Consider the following 24,013-nt stretch of genomic DNA (forward strand, 5'->3'; position numbering starts at 1 on the left):
AGACAGACAGATACATCTCTATAAAGAGGAATAAAGACAGACAGATACATCTCTATAAAGAGGGATAAAGACAGACAGATACATCTCTATAAAGAGGAATAAAGACAGACAGATACATCTCTATAAAGAGGGATAAAGACAGACAGATACATCTCTATGAAGAGGGATAAAGACAGACAGATGCATCTCTATAAAGAGGGATAAAGACTGACACATGACACAGTTAAATATCTCTGCAACAACACATGATAAATTAAACACACCGGATACATACAACGACACGTGACTAACAGGTGACCAACACGTGACTAACAGGTGACCAACAGGTGACCAACAGGTGACCAACAGGTGACCAACACGTGACTAACAGGTGACCAACAGGTGACCAACAGGTGACCAACAGGTGACCAATAGGTGACCAACAGGTGACTAACAGGTGAATAACAGGTGACTAACAGGTGAATAAGAGGTGACCAACAGGTGAATGACAGGAGAATAACAGGTGAATAACAGGTGAATGACAGGAGAATAACAGGTGAATAACAGGTGACCAACAGGTGAATAACAGGTGAATAACAGGTGAATAACAGGTGAATAACGGGTGACTAACAGGTGAATAACAGGTGACCAACAGGTGAATAACAGGTGACTAACAGGTGAATAAGAGTTGACCAACGGGTGAATGACAGGAGAATAACAGGTGAATAACAGGTGACTAACAGGTGAATAAGAGGTGACCAACGGGTGAATGACAGGAGAATAACAGGTGAATGACAGGTGACTAACAGGTGAATAAGAGTTGACCAACGGGTGAATAACAGGTAAATAACAGGTGAATAACAGGTAAATAACAGGTGAATTACAGGTGAATAACAGGTAAATAACAGGTGAATTACAGGTAAATAACAGGTGAATAACAGGTGAATAACACAATGAACAGATTGAAGAATGAGGAATCAGAAGTTTAACATGTTTTAAAGGTAGGTTACACCACCAAATGGAGGAGAGAGCAGGCTGCATATAGAGTAGGTCAGACATTTGGGATAAAAGACATATTCTGACATTCTACCTTCCAACAGGTGTGGTCTGCGTCGCTGAAGGGCAGTTTTCGAACAGCATGGCTCTTGCAGCAACCCTGAAATACAGACAGGAACAATTCAGTCCCATTTGCCTATTATCTCTCAAATCTATATACCAATGGCCTGAAATCTCATGCTAATTACATGCAAGGGTGTGAATTATTTTATGTTCAAAAGGTTGTCTTGAGTCATTTTGACCCTGCACACAGGGGTAAGTGCACTTTCATTCAGAGCGACCAGTGTTCCTCATTTTTGAGTGTGAAGTCACAGCATGTCTTATTGTTAAGTGTGAAGTCAGCGAAACGGCTTCAGCTACACAATAAGACACACAATAGGGGAGGCTTCCTTTCCTTCCGTTACCAGGCAGGCAAGAGGCCAGCCTCCCCCTCCCCTCCCCTTCCTTCCCCCTCCTCTGCCTTCCCCTCCAAGGTGTAGAACCAGTTCTCGACCCACTGACGACACAGGAGAGGAGGCTTTACCCTACAGGACAACTGTAGACACAGGAGAGGAGGCTTTACACTACAGGACAACTGTAGACACAGGAGAGGAGGCTTTACCCTACAGGACAACTGTAGACACAGGAGAGGAGGCTTTACCCTACAGGACAACTGTAGACACAGGAGAGGAGGCTTTACCCTACAGGACAACTGTAGACACAGGAGAGGAGGCTTTACCCTACAGGACAACTGTAGACACAGGAGAGGAGGCTTTACCCTACAGGGCAACTGTAGACACAGGAGAGGAGGCTTTACCCTACAGGACAACTGTAGATACAGGAGAGGAGGCTTTACCCTACAGGACAACTGTAGACACAGGAGAGGAGGCTTTACCCTACAGGACAACTGAAGACACAGGAGAGGAGGCTTTACCCTACAGGACAACTGTAGACACAGGAGAGGAGGCTTTACCCTACAGGACAACTGTAGACACAGGAGAGGAGGCTTTACCCTACAGGACAACTGTAGACACAGGAGAGGAGGCTTTACCCTACAGGACAAATGTAGTCACAGGAGAGGAGGCTTTACACTACAGGACAACTGTAGACACAGGAGATGAGGCTTTACCCTACAGGACAACTGTAGACACAGGAGAGGAGGCTTTACCCTACAGGACAACTGTAGACACAGGAGAGGAGGCTTTACCCTACAGGACAACTGAAGACACAGGAGAGGAGGCTTTACCCAACAGGACAACTGTAGACACAGGAGAGGAGGCTTTACCCTACAGGACAACTGTAGACACAGGAGAGGAGGCTTTACCCTACAGGACAACTGTAGACACAGGAGAGGAGGCTTTACACTACAGGACAACTGTAGACACAGGAGAGGAGGCTTTACCCTACAGGACAACTGTAGACACAGGAGAGGAGGCTTTACACTACAGGACAACTGTAGACACAGGAGAGGAGGCTTTACCCTACAGGACAACTGTAGACACAGGAGAAGAGGCTTTACCCTACAGGACAACTGTAGACACAGGAGAGGAGGCTTTACCCTACAGGACAACTGTAGACACAGGAGAGGAGGCTTTACCCTACAGGACAACTGTAGACACAGGAGAGGAGGCTTTACTCTACAGGGCAACTGTAGACACAGGAGAGGAGGCTTTACCCTACAGGACAACTGTAGATACAGGAGAGGAGGCTTTACCCTACAGGACAACTGTAGACACAGGAGAGGAGGCTTTACCCTACAGGACAACTGAAGACACAGGAGAGGAGGCTTTACCCTACAGGACAACTGTAGACACAGGAGAGGAGGCTTTACCCTACAGGACAACTGTAGACACAGGAGAGGAGGCTTTACCCTACAGGACAACTGTAGACACAGGAGAGGAGGCTTTAACCTACAGGACAACTGTAGAAACAGGAGAGGAGGCTTTACCCTACAGGACAACTGTAGACACAGGAGAGGAGGCTTTACCCTACAGGACAACTGAAGACACAGGAGAGGAGGCTTTACCCTACAGGACAACTGACGACACAAGAGAGGAGGCTTTACCCTACAGGACAACTGTAGACACAGGAGAGGAGGCTTTACCCTACAGGACAACTGTAGACACAGGAGAGGAGGCTTTACCCTACAGGACAACTGTAGACACAGGAGAGGAGGCTTTACCCTACAGGACAACTGACAACACAGGAGAGGAGGCTTTACCCTACAGGACAACTGTAGACACAGGAGAGGAGGCTTTACCCTACAGGACAACTGACGACACAGGAGAGGAGGCTTTACCCAACAGGACAACTGAAGACACAGGAGAGGAGGCTTTACCCTATAGGACAACTGTAGACACAGGAGAGGAGGCTTTACCCTACAGGACAACTGAAGACACAGGAGAGGAGGCTTTACCCTACAGGACAACTGTAGACACAGGAGAGGAGGCTTTACCCTACAGGACAACTGAAGACACAGGAGAGGAGGCTTTACCCTACAGGACAACTGACGACACAAGAGAGGAGGCTTTACCCTACAGGACAACTGTAGACACAGGAGAGGAGGCTTTACCCTACAGGACAACTGAAGACACAGGAGAGGAGGCTTTACCCTACAGGACAACTGACAACACAGGAGAGGAGGCTTTACCCTACAGGACAACTGAAGACACAGGAGAGGAGGCTTTACCCTACAGGACAACTGACGACACAGGAGAGGAGGCTTTACCCTACAGGACAACTGTAGACACAGGAGAGGAGGCTTTACCCTACAGGACACCTGTAGACACAGGAGAGGAGGCTTTACCCTACAGGACAACTGAAGACACTCGAGAGGAGGCTTTACCCTATAGGACAACTGTAGACACAGGAGAGGAGGCTTTACCCTACAGGACAACTGAAGACACAGGAGAGGAGGCTTTACCCTACAGGACAACTGTAGACACAGGAGAGGAGGCTTTACCCTACAGGACAACTGAAGACACAGGAGAGGAGGCTTTACCCTACAGGACAACTGACGACACAAGAGAGGAGGCTTTACCCTACAGGACAACTGTAGACACAGGAGAGGAGGCTTTACCCTACAGGACAACTGAAGACACAGGAGAGGAGGGTTTACCCTACAGGACAACTGACAACACAGGAGAGGAGGCTTTACCCTACAGGACAACTGTAGACACAGGAGAGGAGGCTTTACCCTACAGGACAACTGAAGACACTCGAGAGGAGGCCCTTAGGAGGTGCCTGAGGAAGGCCCACATCATCATCAGGGATGCCAACCACCTCAGCCACGAGCTGTTCTCTCCCTTACCATGGGGCAGATGGTATCGGAGCATGAGGTTTGATATCAACAGGCTCAGACACAGTTTCAATGTACAAGCCATCAGACTGCTGAACACTTCCCTGTGTCCCTCCCCGTGACCCTCCCTGTGTCCCTTCCTGTATCCCTCCCCGAGTCCCTCCCATGTCCTTCCCTGTGTCTCTCCCATGTCCCTCCCTGTGTCCCTCCCCGTGACCCTCCCTGTGTCCCTCCCTGAGTCCCTCCCATGTCCTTCCTTGTTTTCCTCCCATGTCCCTCTCCGTTTCTCTCCCATGTCCCTCCACATGTCCCTCCCTGTGTCCCTCCCATGTCCCTCCCCGTGTCTCTCCTGTGTCTCTCCCATGTCCCTCCACATGTCCCTCCCTGTGTCCCTCCCCGTGACCCTCCCTGTGTCCCTCCCTGAGTCCCTCCCATGTCCTTCCCTGTGTCCCTCCCTGTGTCCCTCCCATGTCCCTCCCCGTGTCTCTCCCATGTTCCTCCACATGTCCCTCCCTGTGTCCCTCCCGGTGTCCCTCCCCGTGACCCTCCCTGTGTCCCTCCCTGTGTCCCTCCCCGAGTCCCTCCCAAGTCCTTCCCTGTGTCCCTCCCATGTCCCTCCCCGTGTCTCTCCCATGTCCCTCCACATGACCCTCCCTGTGTCCCTCCCCGAGTCCCTCCCATGTCCCTCCCCGTGTCCCTCTCATGTCCCTCCCCGTATCCTTCCAGTATCCCTCCCTGTGTCCCTCCACATGTTTCCTTCCCTGTGTCCCTCCCATGTCCCTCCCCGTGTCTCTCCCATGTCCCTCCCAAGTCCTTCCCTGTGTCCCTCCCTTTGTCCCTCCCATGTCCCTCCCCGTGTCTCTCCCATGTCCCTCCCAAGTCCTTCCCTGTGTCCCTCCCTGTGTCCCTCCCGGTGTCCCTCCCCGTGACCCTCCCTGTGTCCCTCCCAGTATCCTCCCAGTATCCCTCCCTGTGTCTCTCCAATGTCCCTCCCCGTATCCTCCCATGTCCCTCCCCGTATCCTTCCAGTATCCCTCCCTATGTCCCTCCCCATGTTTCCTTCCCTGTGTCCCTCCCCATGCCTTTCCCCATGTCCCTCCCCGTGTCCCTCCCCGTATCCTCCCATGTCCCTCCCCGTATCCTTCCAGTATCCCTCCCCATGTTTCCTTCCCTGTGTCCCTCCCCATGCCTTTCCCCATGTCCCTCCCCGTGTCCCTCCCATGTCCCTCCCCGTATCCTTCCAGTATCCCTCCCTGTGTCTCTCCCATGTCCCTCCCTGTGTCCCTCCCATGTCCCTCCCCGTGTCTCTCCCATGTCCCTCCCTGTGTCTCTCCCATGTCCCTCCCAGTATCCCTCCCTGTGTCCCTCGCATGTCCCTCCATGTGTCTCTCCCATGTCCCTCCCCGTGTCTCTCCCATGTCCCTCCACATGTCCCTCCCCGTGACCCTCCCTGTGTCCCTCCCTGAGTCCCTCCCATGTCCTTCCCTGTGTCCCTCCCTGTGTCCCTCCCTGTGTCTCTCCCATGTTCCTCCACATGTCCCTCCCTGTGTCCCTCCCTGTGTCCCTCCCCGAGTCCCTCCCAAGTCCTTCCCTGTGTCCCTCCCCGTGTCTCTCCCATGTCCCTCCACATGTCCCTCCCTGTGTCCCTCCACATGTCCCTCCCCGTGTCCCTCTCATGTCCCTCCCAGTATCCTTCCAGTATCCCTCCCTGTGTCTCTCCCATGTCCCTCCCCGTATCCTCCCATGTCCCTCCCATGTCCCTCCCCGTATCCTTCCAGTATCCCTCCCTGTGTCCCTCCCCATGTTTCCTTCCCTGTGTCCCTCCCCATGCCTTTCCCCATGTCCCTCCCCGTGTCCCTCCCATGTCCCTCCCCGTATCCTTCCAGTATCCCTCCCTGTGTCTCTCCCTTGTCCCTCCCAGTATCCCTCCCCGTGTCCCTCCCATGTCCCTCCCCGTATCCTTCCAGTATCCCTCCCTGTGTCTCTCCCATGTCCCTCCCCGTATCCTCCCATGTCCCTCCCCGTATCCTTCCAGTATCCCTCCCTGTGTCCCTCCCCATGTTTCCTTCCCTGTGTCCCTCCCCATGCCTATCCCCATGTCCCTCCCCGTGTCCCTCCCAAGTCCCTCCCCGTATCCTTCCAGTATCCCTCCCTGTGTCTCTCCCATGTCTCTCCCAGTATCCCTCCCCGTGTCCCTCCCATGTCCCTCCCCGTATCCTTCCAGTATCCCTCCCTGTGTCCCTCCCCATGTTTCCTTCCCTGTGTCCCTCCCCATGCATTTCCCCATGTCCCTCCCTGTGTCCCTCCCTGTGTCCCTCCCTGTGTCCCTCCCAGTATCCCTCCCAGTATCCCTCCCCGTGTCCCTCCACGTATCCTTCCAGTATCCCTCCCTGTGTCTCTCCCATGTCCCTCCCAGTATCCCTCCCCGTGTCCCTCCCATGTCCCTCCCCGTGTCTCTCCCATGTCCCTCCCAGTATCCCTCTCTGTGTCCCTCCCCGTATCCTCCCATGTCCCTCCCCGTATCCTTCCAGTATCCCTCCCTGTGTCCCTCCCCATGTTTCCTTCCCGGTGTCCCTCCCCATGCCTTTCCCCATGTCCCTCCCTGTGTCCCTCCCCATGCCCCTCCCTGTGTCCCTCCCTGTGTCCCTCCCCATGTGTCCTTCCCCGTGAGAGAGAGAGAAAGAGGCAGAAGAAAGAGAGGGGGAGAGTGGAGAGAGAAGGATGGAGAGAGAGCTGGGTCACATCAACCCAGCAGCAGGCAGAGCGGAATAAAACCAGACTGACTCTCCAACTGATAGGAAAAACACATAAATCTCACAGCACGCACGCACGCACGCTCGCAGGCACACACACACACACACACACACACACACACACACACACACACACACACACACACACACACACACACACACACACACACACACACACAGGAAGGTTCACAGTAAGATCTGTCTCGCAGAGAAAAACTGTGTGTTTTAAGGGCTGTTTATTTTTTGTGTGTGTGTGTGTGTGTGTGTGTGTGTGTGTGTGTGTGTGTGTGTGTGTGTGTGTGTGTGTGTGTGTGTGTGTGTGTGTGTATTGTAGTAGCGTCATGTCCATTACACTGATCCTGGTCTCTGGTATCCGTTGCTGGAGGACTCCATCTTGTCCGGTCTGTCCAATCTCCGACGGGTGACTAGTTTAGGAGGGCGGTCTGGGGGGTCTGTAGACTCTACACTCTCCTTCCGATCCTTCTGTTGGTCTTTCTGGTCCAGCGTCACGGCAGACAGACTCTGGACTGAACCTGCCAGACTCCTACGGCCTTGGGGAAGAGATAAGCACCTCAGTGAGTCCAAAATGGATCCCAATTCCCTATGGTGCAATACTACACTATTATAGGCCCTGTCTACTACACTACTATAGGCCCTGTCTACTACACTACTATAGGCCATGTCTACTACACCACTATAGGTCCTGTCTACTACACTATTATAGGCCCTGTCTACTACACTACTATAGGTCCTGTCTACTACACTACTATAGGCCCTGTCTACTACACTACTATAGGACATGTCTACTACACCACTATAGGTCCTGTCTACTACACTATTATAGGCCCTGTCTACTACACTACTATAGGTCCTGTCTACTACACTACTATAGGTCCTGTCTACTACACTACTATAGGCCCTGTCTACTACACTACTATAGGCCCTGTCTACTACACTACTATAGGTCCTGTCTACTACACTACTATAGGTCCTGTCTACTACACTACTATAGGTCCTGTCTACTACACTACTATAGGCCCTGTCTACTACACTACTATAGGTCCTGTCTACTACACCACTATAGGTCCTGTCTACTACACTACTATAGGCCCTGTCTACTACACTACTATAGGTCCTGTCTACTACACTACTATAGGCCCTGTCTACTACACTACTATAGGTCCTGTCTACTACACTACTATAGGTCCTGTCTACTACACCACTATAGGTCCTGTCTACTACACTACTATAGGCCCTGTCTACTACACTACTATAGGTCCTGTCTACTACACTACTATAGGTCCTGTCTACTACACTACTATAGGTCCTGTCTACTACACTACTATAGGCCCTGTCTACTACACTACTATAGGTCCTGTCTACTACACTACTATAGGTCCTGTCTACTACACTACTATAGGCCCTGTCTACTACACTACTATAGGTCCTGTCTACTACACTACTATAGGTCCTGTCTACTACACTACTATAGGTCCAAGGTTTTTAACTGCCCTAGTAGGGTGCCATTTGGGACACAGCCAAGCACTAGACTGTCAAAGAAAGGTTTATCATATTGATCACGATGAGTATTCAATGGGAAAGCGATGGTCATCTTTATCTGTGGAGGAGTACAGTAATAACGTAGGACCTCTGTCTCTGTTGTGAAGAGAATATGAATAGTTTTCCTTTGCTTTGGAATTTCATTTTTGTAAAAGTTTTTTAACAGGACAGAAAAACTAATCTTAGTGACTGCAAGCATGAATCCTCATGAGTCAAAGGAAGGTGAAGAGAATGGAATGCTATAAAGGCGTTTTTTAAATAGTACTATTGCTAATGGTAATAGCATGTGAGGCTTGAAGATTTGATGATATTACTGCAGGCAAAACACTTGAAGGAATAATGGAAAACAAAACTGTGAAAGAAGTCAAAACCTCTGTATCTCAACGGAGGAATATATAACTTCCTCAGAGATATGTCCTACTTCAAAGAGTCATAGAGGGGCCACACGAGAACATTCGAAAAAAAGATTCAACACCAGCCGATTAAAGTCGTTGACATATAGTTGCACATGATCAAAGGCTACATGTTAGCTGTTTCCATGACATAACCTGGCACATTTAGCCCTATGCTAACCTCACCAGGGTGGCACTGATTATTTCCTGTAACAAATTCTGCATCAAAGATCGTAAACTTTTTTTATCCACAAACCAATGACATTTGTTAAAATAGGTCACCAGAGGAATATACACTGCTCAAAAAAATAAAGGGAACACTAAAAAAACACATCCTAGATCTGAATGAATGAAATATTCTTATTAAATACTTTTTTCTTTACATAGTTGAATGTGCTGACAACAAAATCACACAAAAATTAAATGGAAATCAAATGTATCAACCCATGGAGGTCTGGATTTGGAGTCACACTCAAAATTAAAGTGGAAAACCACACTACAGGCTGATCCAACTTTGATGTAATGTCCTTAAAACAAGTCAAAATGAGGCTCAGTAGTGTGTGTGGCCTCCACGTGCCTGTATGACCACCCTACAACGCCTGGGCATGCTCCTGATGAGGTGGCGGATGGTATCCTGAGGGATCTCCTCCCAGACCTGGACTAAAGTATCCGCCAACTCCTGGACAGTCTGTGGTGCAACGTGGCGTTGGTGGATGGAGCGTGACATGATGTCCCAGATGTGCTCAATTGGATTCAGGTCTGGGGAACGGGCGGGCCAGTCCATAGCAGCAATGCCTTCCTCTTGCAGGAACTGCTGACACACTCCAGCCACATGAGGTCTAGCATTGTCTTGCATTAGGAGGAACCCACGGCCAACCGCACCAGCATATGGTCTCACAAGGGGTCTGAGGATCTCATCTCGGTACCTAATGGCAGTCAGGCTACCTCTGGCGAGCACATGGAGGGCTGTGCGGCCCCCCCAAAGAAATGCCACCCCACACCATAACTGACCCTCCGCCAAACCGGTCATGCTGGAGGATGTTGCAGGCAGCAGAACGTTCTCCACGGCATCTCCAGACTGTCACGTCTGTCACATGTGCTCAGTGTGAACCTGCTTTCATCCGTGAAGAGCACAGGGCGCCAGTGGCGAATTTGCCAATCATGGTGTTCTCTGGCAAATGAAAAACGTCCTGCACGGTGTTGGGCTGTAAGCACAACCCCCACCTGTGGACGTCAGGCCCTCATACCACCCTCATGGAGTCTGTTTCTGACCGTTTGAGCAGACACATGCACATTTGTGGCCTGCTGGAGGTCATTTTGCAGTGCTCCTCCTGCTAATCCTTGCACAAAGGCGGAGGTAGCGGTCCTGCTGCTGGGTTGTTGCCCTCCTACGGCCTCCTCCACGTCTCCTGATGTACTGGCCTGTCTCCTGGTAGCGCCTCCATGCTCTGGACACTACGCTGACAGACACAGCAAACCTTCTTGCCACAGCTCGCATTGATGTTCCATCCTGGATGAGCTGCACTACCTGAGCCACTTGTGTGGGTTGTAGACTCCGTCTCATGCTACCACTAGAGTGAAAGCACCGCCAGCATTCAAAAGTGACCAAAACATCAGCCAGGAAGCATAGGAACTGAGAAGTGGTCTGTGGTCACCACCTGCAGAACCACTCCTTTATTGGGGGTGTCTTGCCAATTGCCTATAATTTCCACCTGTTGTCTATTCCATTTGCACAATAGCATGTGAAATTTATTGTCAACCAGTGTTGCTTCCTAAGTGGACAGTTTGATTTCACAGAAGTGTGATTGACTTGGAGTTACATTGTGTTGTTTAAGTGTTCCAGTCAATTTTTTTGAGCAGTGTATATTCGTAGTATAAATGTTCCGTTTCTGACACCTCTGACGTCTTTAATTTTTTTGAGCCGTGTATTTAAACCTCCAGATTAAAGGTTTACTTGTGCTCCTCTTTACTTGGTCTGCCTCAAACCAATATTGACCATCGCATCCTTGACTTAGGCTACTTACTAATGTTACATTTCACATATATGACAAAATCCCATGTTTTTGTTATGCATTTCACAATTCACATAAATCCTTGTGCTTTTACAGAGAAAACATAGAGGTCTATACAACATTTCATTTTAGTCTACAAGGTCAAAAATAAAGTTGAAGAGCCTTATGTACTGGTGTCAGCTAGCTGTTATGTACCGTAACCACCTTGACTTTCCTGGTGTCATCTAGCTGTTATGTACCTTAACCACCTTGACTTTCTTAGTTGCAAACACTAAAGCGCTCGACTCAAAAATTACAGCGCATTTGAGCCATGGGTTCGAGCCCCATCGCCTCAAGCTTTTTTGTTAAGGAAAAATCAGTTCACTGACTGTCCTCGATGCTCTATTCAAAAAAGACATATGTGACAAAGTGGTTTTTGGTTTAACAGTAACGTTGTACTATGCTGTTATTAGGCATGTTGGGTAGAATACGAATCATTAAAGACGCAATCAGCAGTAGAAACAATAACAAAGCGACCTCACCACCCCTGGTTCGGTTATCAGCTGGGGCATGGGGCTGGAGAAATGTAATCACTCTCAAATTCATAGACTGAGCTATGGATGCAAGGATTGACCATCCATGATATCATAATTATAACCATGTTTTGAGGCTATACAGTGTTTGTTTACATTTACTTTGTTTATAAACATTGGGGTCTGATGGGGTTGAACTAAGCTCACGAGGCATTTCCAAGTTATATTGTTCAAGAATCAATGGGTATATATTTTTAATTTATAAGTCCAAATTGATCTTGCGAGACATTGATTCAGCTTTGATCCAAACTTCATTAAACGAGTGTCACACCCTAATCTGTTTCACCTTTCTTTGTGAGTGTCTCCACACCCCTCCAGGTGTCGCCCATCTTCCCCATTATCCCCTGTGTATTCTCTGTTTGTCTGTTGCCAGTTCGTCTTGTTTGTTCAAGTCAACCAGCGTTTTGTGTCTTCGCTCCTGCTTTTTCCAGTCTCTCTTTTCTCGCCACCCTGGTTTCGACCCAGAGCCTGCCTGCTGACCTGTACCTTTGCCCCCCTCTGGTGTACTGACCTCTGCCTTACCCTGGCCCTGCCTAGCATCCTGTACCTTTGCCCCCCTCTGGTGTACTGACCTCTGCCTGACCCTGGCCCTGCCTAGCATCCGGTACTGTTGCCCCACCTCTGGTGTACTGACCTCTGCCTGACCCTGGCCCTGCCTAGCATCTGGTACTGTTGCCCCACCTCTGGTGTACTGACCCCTGCCTGCCTTGACCTGTCTATAGTCTGCCCCTGTTGGGATATTCAACTATTGTTTATTCAACGTGGTCTGCATCTGGGTCTTACCTTCCTGATAGTATGAACTGGCCATGACTGACCCAGCAGACCCTGGCCAGCTGAGCAACACCATCTCCTCCCAAGCCGGGCCATCGGTTTGCTACCGATGGCCCGGCTAGCTGTCTGAATTGCCGTGACCCCAACCAACCTCACTACTCACTGGACCCTTATGATCACTCGACTAAGCATGCCTCTCCTTAATGTCAATATGCCTTGTCCATTGCTGTTCTGGCTAGAGTGTATTGGCTTATTTCACTGTAGAGCCACTAGCCCTGCTCATTATACCTTATCCAACTTTTCAGTTCCACCACCCACACATGCGATGACATAACCTGGTTTCAATGATGTTTCTAGAGACGATAGCTCTCTCATCATCACTCAATACCCAGGTTTACCTCCACTGTATTCACATCCTATCATACCTTTGTCTGTACATCATAACTTGAAGCTATTTTATCACCCCCAGAAACCTCCTTTTACCCTCTGTTCCAGACGTTCTAGACGACCAATTCTCATTGCTTTTAGCCGTACCCTTGTCCTACTCCTCCTCTGTTCCTCTGGTGATGTAAAGGTGAATCCAGGCCCTGCAGTGCCTAGCTCCACTCCTATTCCCCAGGCGATCTCTTTTGATAACTTCTGTAACCGTAATAGCCTTGGTTTCATGTATGTTAACATTAGAAGCCTCCTCCCTAAGTTTGTTTTATTCATTGCTTTAGCACACTCTGCCAACCCGGATGTCCTAGCTGTGTCTGAATCCTGGCTTAGGAAGACCACCAAAAATTCTGAAATTTTCATCCCTAACTACAACATTTTCAGACAAGATAGAACGGCCAAAGGGGGCGGTGTTGCAATCTACTGCAAAGATAGCCTGCAGAATTCTGTCCTACTATCCAGGTCTGTACCCAAACAATTTGAACTTCTACTTTTAAAAATCCACCTCCCTAAAAACAAGTCTCTCACCATTGCCGCCTGATATAGACCACCCTCTGCCCCAGCTGTGCTCTGGACACCATATGTGAACTGATTACCTCCCATCTACTGTATCTCCAGAGCTCGTGCTGCTAGGCGACCAAACTGGAACATGCTTAACACCCCAGCCATCCTACAATCTAAGCTTGATGCCCTCAATCTCACACAAATTATCAATGAACCTACCAGGTACCACCTTAAAGCCATAAACACGGGCACCCTCATAGATGTTTTCAACCAAGATCTCAGCGATCACTGCCTCATTGCCTGCATCCGTAATGGGTCAGCGGTCAAACAACCTCCACTCATCACTGTCAAACGCTCCCTGAAACACTTCAGAGAGCAGGCCTTTCTAATCGAGCTGGCCGGGGTATCCTGGAAGGATATTGATCTCATCCCGTCAGTTGAGGTTATTTTTTTTAAATGCCTTCCTCACCATCTTAAATAAGCATGCCCTATTCAAGAGATTAAGAACCAGGAACAGATATAGCCCTTGGTTCTCTCCAGACCTGACTGCCCTTAACCAACACAAAAACATCCTATGGCGTTCTGCATTAGCATCGAACAGCCCCCGTGATATGCAACTTTTCAGGGAAGCTAGAAACCAATATACACAGGCAGTTAGTAATGCCAAAGCTAGCTTTTTCAAAACATTTTTTTTTTGCTTCCTGCAACACAAACTCAAAAAAGTTCTGGGACACTGTAAAGTCCATGGAGAATAAGAACACCTCCTCCCAGCTGCCCTCTGCTCTGAGACTAGGAAACACTGTCACCACCGATAAATCCACTATAATTGAGAATTTCAATAAGCATTTTTCTACGGCTGGCCATGCTTTCCACCTGGCTACCCCTACCCCGGTCAACAGCACTGCACCCCCCACAGCAACTCGCCCAAGCCTTCCCCATTTCTCCTTCTCCCAAATCCAGTCAGCCGATGTTCTGAAAGAGTTGCAAAATCTGGACTCCAACAAATCAGCCGGGCTAAACAATCTGGACCCTTTCTTTCTAAAATGATCTGCCAAAATTGTTGCCACCCTTATTACTAGCCTGTTCAACCTCTCTTTCGTGTCGTCTGAGATTCCCAAAGATTGGAAAGCAGCTGCGGTCATCCCCCTCTTCAAAGGGGGGGCACTCTTGACCCAAACTGCTACAGACCTATATCTATCATACCCTGTCTTCGAAAGCCAAGTCAACAAACAGATTACCGACCATTTCGAATCCCACCATACCTTCTCCGCTATGCAATCTGGTTTCAGAGCTGGTCATGGGTGCACCTCAGCCACGCTCAAGGTCCTAAATGATATCTTAACCTCCATCGATAAGAAACATTACTGTGCAGCCGTATTCATTGATCTGGCCAAGGCTTTCGACTCTGTCAATCACCACATCCTCATCGGCAGACTCGACAGCCTTGGTTTCTCAAATGATTGCCTCGGCTGGTTCACCAACTACTTCTCTGATAGAGTTCAGTGTGTCAAATCAGAGGGTCTGTTGTCCGGGCCTCTGGCAGTCTCTATGGGAGTGCCACAGGGTTCAATTCTTGGACCGACTCTCTTCTCTGTATACATCAATGATGTCGCTCTTGCTGCTTGTGAGTCTCTGATCCACCTCTACGCAGACGACACCATTCTGTATACTTCTGGCCCTTCTTTGGACACTGTGTTAACAACCCTCCAGGCGAGCTTCAATGCCATACAACTCTCCTTCCGTGGCTTCCAATTGCTCTTAAATACAAGTAAAACTAAATGCATGCTCTTCAACCGATCGCTGCCTACACCTGCCCGCCTGTCCAACATCACTACTCTGGACGGCTCTGACTTAGAATATGCAAACAATTATAAATACCTAGGTGTCTGGTTAGACTGTAAACTCTCCTTACAGACTCATATCAAACATATCCAATCCGAAGTTAAATCTAGAATTGGCTTCCTATTTCGCAACAAAGCATCCTTCACTCATGCTGCCAAACATACCCTTGTAAAACTGACCATCCTACCAATCCTCGACTTCGGCGATGTCATTTACAAAATAGCTTCCAATACCCTACTCAATAAATTGGATGCAGTCTATCACAGTGCCATCCGTTTTGTCACCAAAGCCCCATATACTACCCACCACTGCGACCTGTATGCTCTCGTTGGCTGGCCCTCGCTTCATACTCGTCGCCAAACCCACTGGCTCCAGGTCATCTACAAGACCCTGCTAGGTAAAGTCCCCCCTTACCTCAGCTCGCTGGTCACCATAGCAGCACCCACCTGTAGCATGCGCTCCAGCAGGTATATCTCTCTGTTCACCCCCAAAACCAATTCTTCCTTTGGCCGCCTCTCCTTCCAGTTCTCTGCTGCCAATGACTGGAACGAACTACAACAATCTCTGAAACTGGAAACACTTATCTCCCTCACTAGCTTTAAGCACCAGCTGTCAGAGCAGCTCATAGATTACTGCACCTGTACATAGCCCATCTATAATTTAGCCCAAACAACTACCTCTTTCCCTACTGTATTTATGTATTTATTTTGCTCCTTTGCACCCCATTATTTCTATCTCTACTTTGCACATTCTTCCACTGCATATCTACCATTCCAGTATTTTACTTGCTATATTGTATTTACTTTGCCACCATGGCCTTTTTTTGCCTTTACCTCCATTATCTCACCTCATTTGCTCACATCGTATATAGACCTATTTTTCTACTGTATTATTGACTGTATGTTTGTTTTACTTCATGTGTAACTCTGTGTTATTGGATGTGTCGAATTGCTTTGCCTTATTTTGGCCAGCTCGCAATTGTAAATGAGAACTTGTTCTCAACTTGCCTAGCTGGTTAAATAAAGGTGAAAGATATATATTTTAAAAGGAGCCTCCATTGGTAGGCACAAGGTATTGCTTCGTGGGCTGATGGAGGGGTCCAAACGTTGGCCGAGCACCATGACAGGGAGTTGGACATGCTGCTGGAACAATTCCGTGCATTGACAACCGGGGGCTCAATGACATCACTGTTAAGAACCGTTACCTGCTACCACTCATCTCCTCGGCCGTCGAGCCGCTCCAGGGGGCCACTGTGTTCTCCAAGCTGGATCTATGTAACGCCTACCACCTGGTGCGGATATGAGATGGGGACGAGTGGAAGACCGCCTTCAACACGGCCAGCGGCCACTACGAATATCTGGTCATGCCCTTTGGCCTCACCAACTCCCCTGCCGTGTTCCAGGCTCTAGTGAATGACGTTCTCCGCAACATGCTGAACCGGTTCGTCTTGGTCTACATTGATGACTTCGTCTTCTCCCGCTTCCCCCAAGAACACATGCTCCATGTCCGGCAGGTTCTCCAGCACCTTCTGGAGAACCAGTTGTTCATTAAGGTGGAAAAGTGTGAATTCCATCGCTCCATCATTCCCTTTCTGGACTACATCATCTCTGCTGGGAGCATCAAGGTGAAAAGTGTAAGTGGTGGTGGATTGGCCACAGCCTACATCCAGGGTGCAGCTGCAACGCTTCTTGGGGTTCGTCAACTGTTATTGTTGCTTTATCTGGGGTTATCATCACCCTTGGCTTCTCCCCTGTCTGTCCTCAACTCTACCAAGGACCTTAAACCCCGCTTCACCACGGCTCCGATCCTGTTTCATCCGGACCCTTCTCGTCAGTTCGTGGTGGAGAACGTTACTTCGGATTTCGGAGTGGGGGCTGTTCTGTCCCAACGTTCTGCCCTGGAACCTAAGCTGCATCCCTGCGCCTTCTTCTTCTACCGCCTTACCGCCAAGGAGAGAAATTACGATGTGGAGAATCGGGAGCTTCTCGCAATGGCAATGGAGGAATGGAGGCACTGGCTCGAAGGGACGGAACATCCGTTCATTGTGTGGACCAACCACAAAAACCTGGAGATTCTCCACACCGCCAAGTGTCTCAACTCCAGGTAGGAGAGATGGGCCGTGCTGTTTACCCGGTTTAACTTTTCCCTCTCCTACTGGCCGGGGGCAAAGAACGTCAAGCCGGATGCCCTGTCTCGCTGCCATAACCCCAAGGTTACCACCCCGGAGCCTGAGACCATCCTTCCCTCCTCGTGCCTGGCAATGGCACTCAGCTGGGGTATCAGGAAACAGGTCCGGGAGGCGCAGTGGTCCAAGCCGAACTCTGATAACCAGATGTTCGTGCCTGACGCTGTCTGCTCTGTGGTCCTGGAGGAGGCCCATTCCTCCAGGCTCGCCTTCGTGCGACAACACCTTTGGTGGCCTACCATGGTTCTGGACGTCGCCGCCTTTGTCACTGCTTGCACAGTCTTTGCACGGAACAAGACCCCTCGACAACTCCGGCTGGTCTCCTCCAACCTCTGCCCATCCATCATCGCCCCTGGTCTCACATCTCCCTGGACTTTGTCACGGGTCTCCCCCAGTATGATGGCAACCTGGTCGTGGTGGATCGCTTTTCTAAGCCTGCCCACTTCCTTCCTCTCCCCAAGTTACCCTCTACCAAGGAGATGACTCAGCTCATGGTGCAGCACATCTTCTGGATCCATGGACTGCCCGTGGACATGGTCTCTGACTGCGGCCCTCAGTTCTCGTCCCGGTTCTGGACGGCGTTCAGCACCCTCATAGGGTCGTCGTCCAGCCTGTCCTCCGGTTTCCAACCCCAGTCTAACGACTAGTCGGAGAGAGCCAACCAGGACCTTGAGACCACCCTGCACTGTCTGGTATCCACCAACCCCACCACCTGGAGTCAGCAACTGGCGTGGGTGGAATACGCCCGCAACATCCTTCCCTGCTCTGCCACGGGCCTATTACCGTTTGAGTGTTCCCAGGGGTATCAGCCTCCGCTCTTCCCTGCTCTGCCACGGGCCTATTATCGTTTGAGTGTTCCCAGGGGTATCAGCCCCCGCTCTTCTGTGCTCTGCCATGGGCCTATTACCGTTTGAGTGTTCCCAGGGGTATCAGCCTCCGCTCTTCCCTGCTCTGCCACGGGCCTATTACCGCTTGAGTGTTCCCAGGGGTATCAGCCCCCGCTCTTCTGTGCTCTGCCATGGGCCTATTACCGTTTGAGTGTTCCCAGGGGTATCAGCCCCCGCTCTTCCCTGAGCAGGAAGAGAAGAGGTCGGCATACCTTCTGCCCAGATGTTTGTCCGGTCGGCCCTCCTCAAGACCACCTCCAGGTATCGACAACAAGCGGATCGCCATCGGAACCCGGCTCCCCGATATCGTCTCGGGTAGAAGGTATGGCTATCCACCCGGGATCTGCCCCTCCCGGTGGAATCCAATAAACTCTCCCCACGGTTTATTGGCCCGTTCCCCATCTCCAAGATTATTAGCCCCTCTGCTGTTCATCTTCTGTTGCCCCGTACCTTTCATGTGTCCAGTGTCAAACCCATGTTTCACAGCCCTTTGTCACCCGTTTCTACCTTACCCCGAGCCTGAGCCTGCATGCCGTCCGGTACCGTTGCCCCACCTCTGGTTTACTGACGCCTGCCTGCCTTGGCCTGTCTATCGCCTGCCCCTGTTGGGATATTAAACTATTGTTTATTCCACGTGGTCTGCATCTGGGTCTTACCCTCATACCTGATAAGGAGCACCATTGTGAGAAGTGGCAGAGTGTCACTCCGGCACCAGCGGCTCTACATCTCTGTGTAGTAGTAGCCTATGTGTCGGTCTGTAAGAGGGACTTCTTAAATATATTTGTAATTTACAAGGTTTTGGCTACACTTGACTTTCCAACACACTATCACAATAAATATAATTCTACACGTAAAACGAAAAAACTATATCTCACCTGGGATTCAAACTTGCCGCAAATGGCAGGCTGGCTAACTTTGAGCTATTCATCCAGTCCTGAGACCCTAGCAAAACTTGGCTTTTAATTGACCTGACTTTCATTTATCTCCATATCCAGCCCTTATATTTAACCTCATAATGAAGTGTTGTACAAGTAGAACACAAAACTATTTGACATGAACAGTTGCATTCATCAGTTTTATTGACAAACGTCAACAACAACAAAAATAAAGACTGACAAAGCAAAAACATGATAAAAATGAATTTACATGAATGCTTTAAGTACAAAAATGTTTTGCTCAGTGGGAAATGAATATCCATCTAGTCAGTGACAACTGTGGGGAGTTCGGAACTTGTGAAAGCAGCTATTTGAGCTTATTACAGTATTATCAACACTTTGTCCTGGGATTTCCTAATCCGATCTAAGTAGAAGAACGTCTTTTCTTCTAACGACTCTTGTGTAGCTTGTGTGCGTCATAGAGCAAAACATGTGCGTGTTTGTGAGAGTCTCAGCTTTTCATAGATCACTTTTAATAGTGTGTAGCTCAAACCATTCTGGCTATACAGCCGCTTTTGTAAAGAAAAAAGACCCAGCCCGAGGCCCTTCAGGATCTGTTCTTGTCTCACAAACACTGCTCCAGCTTAGCCCCCATTAAACGGATGCAGAAGAAATAGACAAATCCAATGAAACAACCCAAAATTCTGTAGCTCAAACACACAATGTTAAAAAAGTCTTAAATAACACCAGAGCAACGGTGGGACTCATTGGATTAACATTTCTTGCACGTTTTAGTAACTTGGAATAGCAGATCGTGGCTTTGTTTTAAGGACAGTTCCATGAACAAGTGTTGGATCACGTCCAACTACGTTTCCGATTTTAAATGCCTGATACAGATTTAACCAGATATAATCACGGTTAGTATGGAGGAGTCAGGTTACAAGATGTCAGGTTACAAGGAGTCAGGTTACAAGGAGTCAGGTTACAAGAAGTCAGGTTACAAGAAGTCAGGTTACAAGAAGTCAGGTTACAAGGAGTCAGGTTACAAGGAGTCAGGTTACAAGGAGTCAGGTTACAAGAAGTCAGGTTACAAGGAGTCAGGTTACACTGAGCCAGGTTACAAGGAGTCAGGTTACAAGGAGTCAGGTTAAAAGGAGTCAGGTTACAAGGAGCCAGGTTACAAGAAGTCAGGTTACAAGGAGTCAGGTTACAATGAGCCAGGTTACAAGGAGTCAGGTTACAAGGAGTCAGGTTAAAAGGAGTCAGGTTACAAGGAGCCAGGTTACAAGGAGCCAGGTTACAAGGAGCCAGGTTTCAGGGAGCCAGATTACAAGGAGTCAGGTTACAAGGAGTCAGGTTACAAGAAGTCAGGTTACAAGGAGTCAGGTTACAAGGAGTCAGGTTACAATGAGCCAGGTTACAAGGAGTCAGGTTACAAGGAGTCAGGTTACAAGGAGTCAGGTTACAAGGAGTCAGGTTACAAGGAGTCAGGTTACAAGGAGTCAGGTTACAAGGAGTCAGGTTACAAGAAGTCAGGTTACAAGGAGTCAGGTTACAATGAGCCAGGTTACAAGGAGTCAGGTTACAAGGAGTCAGGTTAAAAGGAGTCAGGTTACAAGGAGCCAGGTTACAAGAAGTCAGGTTACAAGGAGTCAGGTTACAATGAGCCAGGTTACAAGGAGTCAGGTTACAAGAAGTCAGGTTACAAGGAGTCAGGTTACAATGAGCCAGGTTACAAGGAGTCAGGTTACAAGGAGTCAGGTTAAAAGGAGTCAGGTTACAAGGAGCCAGGTTACAAGAAGTCAGGTTACAAGGAGTCAGGTTACAATGAGCCAGGTTACAAGGAGTCAGGTTACAAGGAGTCAGGTTAAAAGGAGTCAGGTTACAAGGAGCCAGGTTACAAGGAGCCAGGTTACAAGGAGCCAGGTTTCAGGGAGCCAGATTACAAGGAGTCAGGTTACAAGGAGTCAGGTTTCAGGGAGCCAGGTTACAAGGAGTCAGGTTTCAGGGAGTCAGGTTAAAAGGAGTCAGGTTACAAGGAGTCAGGTTACAAGGAGCCAGGTTACAAGGAGTCAGGTTTCAGGTAGTCAGGTTAAAAGGAGTCAGGTTACAGTATTTAATCAGAACAGCTAACATGTAGTCTTTGATCATGTGCAACTTGGCCAACGATTTTAATTTGCTGATACTTAAACTTAAACTAAAACGTAAACTTTTCTAATGTTTCGCAAGTATGGCCCCACAGAGATTTGATTTGCAGAGATATGTTGGACTCTTACCTTCAGATATATACAGTGACCTCAGAGAGGGAGCGGCTGAGCGGTTCAGCTGGGTCAGTTGGGTCACGGGCACCGGCCGGAGATCCGTCTGGGAGTGGGGGGCTTTCTTCGGGCCGATGGACCCCCTGGGTGTAGCTGTGGTGCTGGTTGAGGACAGACTCAGAGCATCTCCCTCCGACTCCCCGTCTGTCCTCCCTGTCTCCACGTCTTCCCTGGAGCTAGACTCTGGGCTGCTGAGGCAGGATGGGACGCTTCCCTTCCCTGGCCCGTTGGAAGAGAGCTGTGAGGGGGAGCGACGGAGACCCAGTGTTGGGCCCTGACCCATCTCCTGCCCCATACTGGTCCCCTGACCCATCTCCTGCCCCAGGCTGGTCCCCTGACCCATCCCCTGCTTCAGGCTGGTACCCTGACCCATCCCCAGCCACTGGCTCGTCCCCTGCCCCATCCCCAGCCACAGGCCAGGGGGATGGGAAGCCTTGTCTTTGGGCTGGTGGTGGGAGGAAGTGCCAGTGGTCTTGGAGGAGCTGTTCTGCTCAGAGGAGTGGGAGGAGAGGGACTCCATGCTTCCCAAGGGGGTGCTGCCTGGACTGCTGCTGAACGTGTCACCTGTACAAGGACCAGAGAGCAGGAACACACAGCATCATTAAAACCTGCTGAACGGGTCACCTGTTACAAGGACCAGGAACACACAGCATCATTAAAACCTGATGAACGGGTCACCTGTTACAAGGACCAGGAACACACAGCATCATTAAAACCTGATGAACGGGTCACCTGTTACAAGTACCAGGAACAGACGGAGTCATTAAAACCTGCTGAACGGGTCACCTGTTACAAGGACCAGGAACACACAGATTCACTAAAACCTGCTGAATGTGTCACATGTTACAAGGACCAGGAACACACAGCGTCATTAAAACCTGATGAACGGGTCACCTGTTACAAGTACCAGGAACAGACAGAGTCATTAAAACCTGCTGAACGGGTCACCTGTTACAAGGACCAGGAGCACACAGCGGCACCCTGTTCCCTATATAGTGCACTACTTTTGACCAGGGACCTATGGCACCCTGTTCCCTATATAGTGCACTACTTTTGACCAGGAACCTATGGCACACTGTTCCCTATATAGTGCACTACTTTTGACCAGGGACCTATGGCACCCTGTTCCCTATATAGTGCACTACTTTTGACCAGGGACCTATGGCACCCTGTTCCCTATATAGTGCACTACTTTTGACCAGGGACCTATGGCACACTGTTCCCTATATAGTGCACTACTTTTGACCAGGGACCTATGGGCCATTTGGGATGCAGACAGTATTATTACTACTGTGGCTAAATGTAGTAGCACCACCACTACAGAAGCTAAGATAATAGAGTTACTGGCTACATCCTGGGATGTTTTGTATTCTCTGATGGTGCCCTGGTAGATGTATATTAATTAACAGCTCAATGGGAATATGTCATGAATGCTGCAGCAGGCCAGATTAGCTAGCAGAGTGATATGACCCCCTATTCCAGGGGAATATGTAATGAATGCTGCAGCAGGCCAGATTAGCTAGCAGAGTGGCATGACCCCCTATTCCAGGGGAATATGTAACGAATGCTGCAGCAGGCCAGATTAGCTAGCAGAGTGATATGACCCCCTATTCCAGGGGAATATGTAATGAATGCTGCAGCAGGCCAGATTAGCTAGCAGAGTGGCATGACCCCCTATTCCAGGGGAATATGTCATGAATGCTGCAGCAGGCCAGATTAGCTAGCAGAGTGACATGACACCCTATTCCAGGGGAATATGTAATGAATGCTGCAGCAGGCCAGATTAGCTAGCAGAGTGGCATGACCCCCTATTCCAGGGGAATATGTAACGAATGCTGCAGCAGGCCAGATTAGCTAGCAGAGTGACATGACACCCTATTCCAGGGGAATATGTAATGAATGCTGCAGCAGGCCAGATTAGCTAGCAGAGTGACATGACCCCCTATTCCAGGGGAATATGTAATGAATGCTGCAGCAGGCCAGATTAGCTAGCAGAGTGACATGACCCCCTATTCCAGGGGAATATGTAACGAATGCTGCAGCAGGCCAGATTAGCTAGCAGAGTGACATGACACCCTATTCCAGGGGAATATGTAACGAATGCTGCAGCAGGCCAGATTAGCTAGCAGAGTGACATGACCCCCTATTCCAGGGGAATATGTAACGAATGCTGCAGCAGGCCAGATTAGCTAGCAGAGTGACATGACACCCTATTCCAGGGGAATATGTAATGAATGCTGCAGCAGGCCAGATTAGCTAGCAGAGTGACATGACCCCCTATTCCAGGAGAATATGTAATGAATGCTGCAGCAGGCCAGATTAGCTAGCAGAGTGACATGACCCCCTATTCCAGGGGAATATGTAACGAATGCTGCAGCAGGCCAGATTAGCTAGCAGAGTGACATGACCCCCTATTCCAGGAGAATATGTAATGAATGCTGCAGCAGGCCAGATTAGCTAGCAGAGTGGCATGACCCCCTATTCCAGGGGAATATGTAATGAATGCTGCAGCAGGCCAGATTAGCTAGCAGAGTGACATGACCCCCTATTCCAGGGGAATATGTAACGAATGCTGCAGCAGGCCAGATTAGCTAG

General features: G+C 49.4%; 1 protein-coding gene across 2 annotated transcripts in view; it reads right to left on the minus strand.

Annotated features, from left to right (window-relative positions):
- The window catches only part of LOC139385663 (rho GTPase-activating protein 42), a 225,947-nt gene that overhangs the window by 16,577 nt on the left and 185,357 nt on the right, over positions 1-24,013 (minus strand). For both annotated transcript variants that reach the window (XM_071130909.1, XM_071130910.1), the window contains 3 exons: positions 21,377-21,982; positions 7,418-7,616; positions 1,070-1,135 (listed from right to left, as the gene is read on the minus strand). In XM_071130909.1, coding sequence (XP_070987010.1) covers positions 1,070-1,135; positions 7,418-7,616; positions 21,377-21,982 — 871 coding nt within the window. The remainder of the gene's footprint in view (positions 1-1,069; positions 1,136-7,417; positions 7,617-21,376; positions 21,983-24,013) is intronic.

Source organism: Oncorhynchus clarkii, chromosome 27 (assembly GCF_045791955.1).
Source record: "Oncorhynchus clarkii lewisi isolate Uvic-CL-2024 chromosome 27, UVic_Ocla_1.0, whole genome shotgun sequence".
Lineage (NCBI taxonomy): Eukaryota > Metazoa > Chordata > Actinopteri > Salmoniformes > Salmonidae > Oncorhynchus > Oncorhynchus clarkii.